We start from the raw sequence: 9396 nt of genomic DNA on the forward strand, positions 1-9396 counted from the left end.
GGGGGGGGGGGGGGGGGGGGGGGGGGGGGTTGTGAGGGGTTTCCTCTTGATATGTCGAGTGATGCTTGACGCAGCTTTTTACTTTTATTTTTATTTTTTATTTTTTTTCCAGGTCATGAAATCGTACGGCTGCTGGCTGTCCAGGCGTTGGTAGTACTAATAGTAATACTGCCTGCTAATGATACTGAAGTATGACTGTATTACTCCGTATTACCGCGGGCAGTATCTTACTATTACTACGGAATAATAATATTGCATGTTCATATATCATTACCAGTACGGAGTACAGATTATTACAGCAGAGTACGTCGGTCACCAGTGGGGAGGGGGGGGGGCTCAGTATACTCAGCAGTGTACTCAGCAGTGTACTCAGCCATGTAAGCTGTACGGATTACAGATTACAGATTACTATTTGTACATGTGTACGCAGTATTTACACCAACTCTTGGCCGAGTCCGGCTTATAGCAGCAGCAGCAGCGAAGGGTGCCACTCGCTGTCAGGTACACGGCGACATCAGCTCTCTTCGTGTCCTTGCATCCGATAATCCTGATCAGTATTTCCCAATGATTTGAATAGGGCTGATTGGCTCAACCATCAGATCACGGCGTCCCCCTATTTCCCGTAAACACATGTATATAAGCACATATATATAAACACACATATATCTGCCGAGCTCTGAATACAGCATGCTACCCTATACGTGTAAAAGTAGCAACGACGAGTCAAGGTATCAATCATGATATATGGGGGGGTTACTGACAGACGAGAAGCAATGTGTACTCCCCTGTAATTGTAAAAAAAAAAAAAAAAAAAAAAGACTTGACAACGGTTGTGCCGCGTTCAGTTTGACGGAGTGATGAAGACAGTGATATGACTGAGTGAATGCCCTCGGAGCAGTTGATGGTGGTCGGAGCGAAAAGTCACAAGCATGACTCATATCTCGTATATAAAAAATGTGGTCATGTATTATTGCATCTCCTTTATCTCCCGTTTCCATCATCGACGACGACAAAAAGTCGCATTGGAAAGCGACAGACAGATCTCTCCCAGATCTCTCCCAGATCTCTCTCCCAGATTCTCCTTCTCTCTCTCTCTCTCCATTCATCACCAATTGCCCAACACCGAGTCCTACACACCAAACAAGAAGACAACGCATAATGTCGCCATTCAATATCGAGACGTGTGCACGTCCTAATATTCTGACTCTGCAGCCATACCGCTGTGCGAGAGAGTATGTTTCCTCCCATTATCCATCCATCCATTTTCCATTTTTTCTTCTTCTTCAGTACCCCTCCCCCCCGCACACCCCTCCATCCTTGTGATCCTTCAAAATTTAAACCCCCCCCCCCTCCTCCCTCAAAAAAAAGAGAAATTGAGTAGAGAAAAAAAAATTAAACCCAAGAGAAGTAGAAGAAGAACTGACAAGAAACGAAAACAAAAAAAGCGATTACAAAGACGACGGGACAAACGTCCTGCTCGACGCCAATGAGAATGCCCACGGCCCTTCCCTCGATCCCGACTCGACTCGCGTAGCCTCCGTCTGGCAAGAGACGAGCGATGTCGACCTCGACCTCCTCCGGCTGAACCGGTACCCGGACCCCCACCAGCGCGACCTGAAGCAGAAGCTGTGCGACCTCCGCGGACCCGACGTCCTGACGCCGGAGAACCTGTTCGTGGGCGTGGGCAGCGACGAGGCCATCGACGCCCTGCTGCGGTGCTTCTGCGTCCCCGGCCGGGACAGCATGCTGACCTGCCCGCCGACGTACGGCATGTACTCGGTGTCGGCGCAGATCAACGACGTGTCCATGGTCAAGGTCCCGCTCCTGCCCGCCCCGACGTTCGGCCTCGACGTCGAAGCCGTCATGAAGGCCCTCTCGTCATCGTCGCCGTCGGCCGTCAAGCTCGTGTACCTGTGCTCGCCGGGGAACCCGACCGGATCCCTCCTGGCGCGCGACGACATCGAGCGCATCCTCTCGCACCCGACGTGGAACGGCGTCGTGGTCGTGGACGAGGCCTACATCGACTTCGCGCCCGAGGCTTCCTCGGCCGCCCCCCTCGCGGCCCGGTACCCCAACCTGGTCGTCATGCAGACCCTCTCCAAGGCCTTCGGCATGGCCGGCATCCGCGTCGGCGCCGCCTTCACGTCCCCACCCATCGCGTCGCTGCTCAACAACCTCAAGGCCCCCTACAACGTGTCCAGCCCGTCGAGCGCGCTCGCCGCCGCCGCCCTCGCCCCCGCCGGCCTGGCCGTCATGCGCGCCAACCGTGACCGCACCACCGCCCAGCGCGACCGCCTCGTGCGCGAGCTCCGCGGCATCCCCGGGGTGGGCCGCCTGCGCGGCGGCACCGACAGCAACTTTCTCCTCTACGAGATCCTCAACGCCGCCGGCGAGCCCGACAACGGCACCGCCCTCGCCGTGTACGAGCATCTGGCCGAGAGGAAGGGCGTGGTCGTGCGCTTCCGCGGAAAAGAGCACGGCTGCCTGGGCTGTCTGCGCATCACGGTCGGCACCGAGGACGAGGTCAGCCGCTTCCTCGATGCTCTGCGCACCGTCTTGGTCGAGGTCAGGGGGGCGTAGATTGGTCTGCTTCGCAACGTAATAGAATTTTTTTTTTTTTAAAAAAAGTAGCATTTTTAATGACATTGGAACTTTCATATACAAAATACATATAAAAAAGAAAGGAGAGGCGCTGCCGAGTATATATATTTCGTCTGTCTGATTTCAACGTTGCAAATGGGTCGAGACGTTTCACATTTGTTTGTCATGAAGAGGAATCATCTTCCTCTCTTCGTTTCCAAGAACTATGCAATTTTTATTCTTCATTTTTCGTTTTTCATTTTTATTTCATCAATTTTTTATTTTCCGTCTAGATACGTCACTGAACAAGATACTCTACCTAGTTACCCGTCCTGTACGGGTCGACAGCAGCCCAGTTGACGTGACGGACAGTGTGGATGTCATCACCCCGCAGAGGCGGCTCGGCCTTGTCAGCCAGGAGACCCTGGATGGTCTCGAGGGCGGTCATCTGAGGACCCAGGCCGACGTGGCCGTCGTAGGCGCCCGTGTACCACTTCATGCCGCAGGCGGTGCCCGAGTCGCCCCCCGTGCAGGTGGCGGCGGCGGCCTTTGCCGAGGTGCCGAGTAGCCTGTGGACCTTGGGCTTGAGGTCGGGCAGCATGACGGAGGCCTGCCACATGTTGCGGGCGAGGTAGGCCTTGTGCGTCTCCATGTCGGCGTTGCACGAGTTGTCCGGCTCGCAGGCGCCCTCGTACATGATGTCGGTGGCGTTGGGATAGGGGCCGAAGAACCACTCCGCGCCGTCGAGGAGGCGGGCGGCGCGGACGGCCCAGACGTTGCTGCCGCGGTCGTCGGTGGCCCCGGCGTCGCCGGCGGTGTGGTTGGCCATGACGGCGGCGCCGTACAGGTAGACGCCGCTGGTGTAGGTGTAGGACGAGCGGCTGAGCTGCGAGCAGTCCTGGTCGGCGCCGGCGCCGTCCCAGACGTGCCACGAGTCGTGGTCGATGAAGCCGACGTCCCACGACCAGTCCCAGACCTTGGCGGCCCAGTCGGCGTAGGTGGCGTTGGAGGTGGCGCGGGCCAGGCGCGAGGCGATCTGGAAGAAGCCCCCGTTGGTGATGGAGTTGCGGTAGTCCATGCCGTTGGGGTTGTCCGGGTAGATCTGCCAGGCCAGGCCGCCGCCGCGGCAGGCCGTCGTGTTCCACCGGCTGCGCAGCGATTCGAAGACGTTGGCGCCGATGTCGAGCCAGGACGGGATCGACTCGTCCGGCTGCGGGAAGTTGCGCTCCGCCGCCGCCAGCGCCGCCGACCCCCAGAAGTAGAGGTCGTCGTTGCCCTCCTCGGAGGCGTGCTCGGGCGGTACGTAGTCGAAGTTGGGCCCCAGGTTGTGCGGAGACGTCAGCGCCTGCAGGACCTCGTCGTTGTAGCTCGCGTCCTCGGTGTAGTGGTAGTAGTCCAGCATGCCGCCCCAGAGCGCGCCGGCCACCCACCAGTAGTACGGGTCTGACAGGTCCCCGACCGCCACCGACGTGGCTGACGACGTGTTGCCCTTGTAGTACGTCATGGCGTCTCTGGCGATGGTGGCGGCCACATTGCGGATCGAGTCTGGTGGGTGTCAGCCATGATCGTCGACGGGAGATGAGGGTGAGAATGGCGGTCCGTCTGTTCTTTCGACTTACAGTCCTTCTGGATATCGAGCGATGTGGGCATCATGATATTCCGAGGAACAGCAGTGGCCAAGCCAGCCAGGGCTGCCATGTGCCAGACGCCCATCATTTTTGGGTCCTTCGGGGGGGGGTTCTTCCCAGTTGCTATACAAGGACGAGATGGAGAGAGATGGAGAGAGACGGTGAGAGATGGAGAGAGCCGAGGGAGTGTAGAAGAAGAAGGAGAAGAAGGAGAAGGAGAAGGAGAAGAAGGAGAAGAAGAGGAGAAGGAGAAGAGTGCTCGACCGGCGAGGGAAAGAGGGAAAGAATGAATATAAAGAGAGGGATGGATGTGCAATATGTATGAGGTGCAAAGAGCGTGAACGTCAAAAAGAAGAAGAAGAGCAGCACAGGTAAGAGAGAATCATGTTTTGAGACAGAACAGGGCGCGCTTTGGACGTGTATGTGAATGGATCATTCCTGTCCGCCCTTCCAGCCCCGGATATCCCCAGGGGACCAAGTATTTGATACGGAGTACACGGAGTACAGCATTACAGCATCGCATAGCAATGCCATCATTACCGACCGATACAGAACCCTTACAAGGGTCCATTAGACACGTTCAGGGCAGTTGGTCGGGGGATCTGGACCCCTCCACACACACTCTTTCTTCTCTTATTTCCCCGCCTCCCCGAGCGATGTCATGACGCTACCTTTTTCTTCTTCTTCTATCATTTATCTATCTGTCTATTTTACTTTTCGAATCAGGGCTATTCCATCTTGTACTTTTCATGACGATAGTGTAAGAGTTTCATGGCTCTGAGTAATAGCAGCAGCAGCAGCAGTGGTAAACATCGTCGTCTATAGACTCCATCATACAGCAAGTCATGCTCCGTAGATGACAGTCTCCATCTACTCTTGAAACTTTTCCCATCAGGCTTACCGTAAAAGTGTCAAGAGCCCTGCAGACGTTGGAGCTGCCTCCTTCCGGTTCTACTCCTCTCCTTCTCCTCGATAGAAGGAAAGAAGGGGGAAAAAAAGAAAGGGTCGTAGATGCCGAGAGAAAGACGGAGAAGAAGGAAGAGAGGAAGGAAGAGAAGAAGGAAAGAGGGAGAGAGAAGAAAGAAGAGAGAGTCTGAAATACCGACCAACACCTACCCGTACCGCAGGGAATATAAAAAAGGGTCGTCGACGTATCCGACGTCCGTAACACGTATTATTCCTCACCCGTACACGTTGACTCAGTGTCAGCCAGTCGATTCCGATCCAAGCATGAAAACCTGAAACGACACCGACCGTGGTTAAATCGTGATTCATGATAAAATCGTACCTGCTGGACCCGACCTCCCCATCCTCCCCTTCACGGTGGGCCCCCCCCCCCCCTGCAAGGTCATGATCGGCAGAGAGAACCCAAGGTTGGGAAAGATGGTGTGGCAGATCAGGGGGGATCTTCTTTTTCTTTCTCNGGGGGGGGGGGGGAGTCTAAAAGCGGTGATTACGAGGATTGATACTGTTACGTATATCCCGTACTCTGTTCTGTACTCCGTATTGATGCATAGGGGACTTGAGAGAGGGAGAGCGAGAGAGGGAGAAAAGGACGGAAAAGTACCCATTTATCCATGTGCTGCTGCGTGCCAAGAATTCCCATCTCCGCCAACGGCTTGGCCTTCATCTCCGGTCTTTTATTCGTCTCTGCTACTATCGTACTCGTACTGTGATGTATTGTTTCTTACCCGGTCTGGGATACCTCTCTGTAATAGTTGTACATGTATCATTATCACTCTCATAATAATCTCTATAACAACATGTATAGTAATAATGCTGCGCCCTACAATGTAATAACAGTATTGATACTAATGTAATACTACTCGTACGGATAATAATACTATCTGAGTCCGTACTCCGTACTCTGCGATACGGAATGCCGAGCATCATTATTACCAGCTAGCCAAGAATCCTCCAAGGTCAACAACAACTCTTTCTTTACATGTCTCTTTACATGTACGATATTGCAACCCCATGAGAATATCATACCCCTCTCCCCCCCCCCCCCCCCCCCCCCCCCCCCCCCCCCCAGGGGGGCCCCCCCCCCCCCCCCCCTGCAAGGTCATGATCGGCAGAGAGAACCCAAGGTTGGGAAAGATGGTGTGGCAGATCAGGGGGGATCTTCTTTTTCTTTCTCTTTTTCACTTCCATACCCCCCTCTCTCTCTCCTGGATCTTTTTCGAGTAGAAAGTCGATGTATTTTTTTCAACTCTAGCCATTCTTCATGGATTTGCTGCTGATGCTGCTAATACTGCTCTGCGTATGGATGTAATCAGTACCACTACTAGGAGTAGCATTCAGTCACAGCTCTCGACAGACGATTCATGCTCAGCTCGCCCCGGATTGATGCAATGCTCGAATTATCCAGCGTCATACACTAGATGTTTGTAAACTCTCAGGATAGTACTGGTAGTGGTGAAAAATAATATCGCCGGATAATACTGGTAGCGATGGAGAGGAAATGCTTCAAAACGCCCGCCCGAATGTACAATGCAGTGGAGAATAGTAAAGAAGAAGAAGAAGAACAGAGAGACAGAGAGACAGAGACAGAGAAAGAGAGTAAAAAAGCCACCAACTTACTCAGGTGGTCATAACGCCAAAAGAAGGAGAGACAAAAAGAGAGTCGCTGATGTTTTTCCACCTCCCAAACTTTTCCATCTTTGTTATATCTTTCTTTCTTTTTTTTTTAGTTTTGTTTTTAGGTGGTTTTTTTATATGACCCATGGTGACGATATCCATCATCTGCTTCTGGGGAGAACCTTCATCCTCCACTCTCCTATCGCCAGATATGAATGCTGACGTTGTTGGCCAAGTCATGCCGTAGGACAAATCATATTTCCGTCGCTTCATATCCGGCCGTCATCATCGATCCGGGACACGAACCTCCTCCCCACCCATGACCCTCTTGAGTGGTGGTGCCCACATGTGAAGAGGAGGAGGAGGAGGAGGAGGAGGAGGAGGAGAAAGAAAAGGGGGGGGGGGGGGGGAGATGATACCGCAAAAGATGTGATCGATGGCAATTCTTCCGATGCTTTCCCACATCTCTCATCTGTACCTACCTCCCTCAGACGGACACGAAGCCTGCCGCGAGAAGGAGAGAGCCGAGAGAGGCTGCCGAGACGGACCACAAGCTGAGCGTAGGTCGCGTCCCCGCATTCGTGGGTTCGGGCGTATAGTAGAACTCGTTCGATGTCTGGGCCGTAGGCGAACCCGACGAGGAGCTACCGTCGTCGGTGGCCGTTGCTGGGAGGTCGACCAAGGTCAGCGTGCCCCACTGCACGGCCGATCCGGACAGGGTCGAGGTCCAGTTGATCTTGGTCGATTGGCTCGGTGGGCCGGGTGGGAATCTGGGGCCGTAGCTCGAGTAGCCCGAGCATGTGGCTTCAGTGGTTCCGACGAGGTCGCATCCCAGGTAGGCGGTACTTTTTCTCGGGGGGGGAGTGGTTTGTTTCGGTCAAGTCAGTCCCCATGTGCTCGCTCGGCAGGAGTTGGACCCGGCAAGGGTTGAACTCGGCAAGAGTTGGACTCGGACGACGTACAATTGTGAAGTGATGGATCCCGACCAGTGCACCGTTCCGGGTCCGTTGACGATGATGAAGGGGATCTCGACATTGAGATCGCAGGTCGGCTGCGTGGCAGAAGGGCAGAAGATGGTGTACGTCGTCTCGTTGGCGGTGGAGTCCTGTTTTCCCAATCATCTCTCGTCAGCTCACTGTCCGGTTCCTCGTCAAGAAGGGACGCCTGGCTGCCGACGAGGCGTCACGCTCGGGCGCGGAGAGCAAGGCCGGGAAGGACGGGCGAGACGTACGATCCCTAGGATGCTCCCCCGCACAGGCTTCCAACTCTCATTATTGTAATGCGGCAGGTAGACGGGCGCTGTGGTGATCGTGGGAGCGGGTGTCGCCGCCGCCGCCGCCGTCATCGTGTCCGACGAGCCGCCATCGGCGCGCGCCGACGTGGCAAACAGCGACAGCGACAGCAGCACGGCCGCGGCCAACGACGACAGCGGATGCGTGCGAGGTCGGCTGTCGCAACTGCACCCTGGCTGTTGTTGGGCGCAGGAATCGGCCATCCTCCTCCTCCCCATGACCGACTTGAGTCCCCCCTCCCCCCCCCGGAGGAAGAGAGGTCGAGGCAGGGTGAGAGGGATGCAGATCCCTCCCCTTCGGAGTCCCCTCCTTCTGTATCTTGGTTGGCTATGGACCCGGTGGGTTACAAGGGGAGAGGGCGCGGCGCGACGACGGTCCGAAGGTAGGATAGGCGAGGTTGAAAGGGAAAAACCCCCCCCCTCCAAAAAAAAAAAAAAATCAAACCCCGAAAGAGAAAAAAAATGAAAACCCGCCAAACCGGAGCCAGGACCTGGGTGGTATGGATGGTATTGTCCGTATAAGAAGGTTCGATTCTCGAAATGAGAAAAATTGACGAATGTGATTGTCGAAAGAGTTGGTGGGTGGAGAAGGGGTGATGTGGTCCCAGTCGAGTTTCTGGTCCGTCGTCTCCGTGGCAGGGAATGTTTATTCGTCGGTCCGTCGCAGCAGAATGGACAAGATGGGTCGTGTCTTCGGTCAGGTTGCGCGTAGCAGAAGTGGGATGCTGGTCGAGAGTGGAGGAAGGATGAGGGAGAGCAGAAGGAGGGTAGAGGGAGAGAGAAGGAGAAGGAGAAGGAGAAGGAGAAGGAGAAGAAGAGTGAGCTTACGAGATCCCGACAGAGTACGGAGTGATTAATATATTAGTAGTATGATTAGTATGATTGGTATTATCAGTTGAAGAATGAATGACTGTGCAGATTACAGATACTCCCATCCGCCTCTCTCTTCTCTCTCTTCTCCCTCTTCTCTTGAAAGGCAGGAGTTTGCGAGCGTGCCAAGTGCCAAGAGTCGAGATGGTACCGACTCTGGACCTTGTGATTGCTTGGCCAAGAAGCTGAGTCCAACAAAACGAGTCCTTTGTAGCCAAGAGGAGGGGGGGATGGGAAGAGTCCAGACTGTAGTTTCTTAATTTTTTTTCTTTCCTTTCATTTGTTCAGTCTTTGCTCATTCATGCTTTTGTCTCTCTCTCTCTCTCTCTCCCTCTCCCTCTCCCTCTAACTCGCTCACTTTTCTCTCTCTCGCACACACAGTCTGCCTTTCTTTTCCACCTGATTAGAAGGTGTAGGATGATAGTGTCCTGAAACCTCTCTCCTTCT

General features: G+C 54.4%; 3 protein-coding genes across 3 annotated transcripts; 1 reads left to right on the forward strand and 2 right to left on the reverse strand.

Moving 5' to 3' along the window:
• Window positions 1–1158: 1158 nt before the first annotated feature.
• On the forward strand, window positions 1159–2580 carry GMORB2_0586 (histidinol-phosphate aminotransferase; the record flags this gene model as incomplete). The annotated part of the gene is made up of 2 exons (XM_035462571.1): window positions 1159–1232; window positions 1446–2580. 2 exons carry the CDS (start codon window positions 1159–1161, stop codon window positions 2578–2580), a joined length of 1209 nt encoding a protein of 402 aa, XP_035325501.1.
• Window positions 2581–2899: 319 nt separating this feature from the next.
• On the reverse strand, window positions 2900–4296 carry GMORB2_0587 (mannan endo-1,6-alpha-mannosidase; the record flags this gene model as incomplete). The annotated part of the gene is made up of 2 exons (XM_035462572.1): window positions 2900–4125; window positions 4200–4296. 2 exons carry the CDS (start codon window positions 4294–4296, stop codon window positions 2900–2902), a joined length of 1323 nt encoding a protein of 440 aa, XP_035325502.1.
• A 2979-nt stretch (window positions 4297–7275) lies between these two features.
• Window positions 7276–8133, reverse strand: GMORB2_0588 (uncharacterized protein; the record flags this gene model as incomplete). Its single annotated transcript, XM_035462573.1, has 3 exons — window positions 7276–7633; window positions 7751–7893; window positions 8020–8133. 3 exons carry the CDS (start codon window positions 8131–8133, stop codon window positions 7276–7278), a joined length of 615 nt encoding a protein of 204 aa, XP_035325503.1.
• Window positions 8134–9396: the final 1263 nt, after the last annotated feature.

The sequence above is a fragment of the Geosmithia morbida genome, assembly GCF_012550715.1.
Source record: "Geosmithia morbida isolate 1262 chromosome Unknown scaffold_0, whole genome shotgun sequence".
NCBI classification, from domain to species: Eukaryota; Fungi; Ascomycota; class Sordariomycetes; order Hypocreales; family Bionectriaceae; genus Geosmithia; species Geosmithia morbida.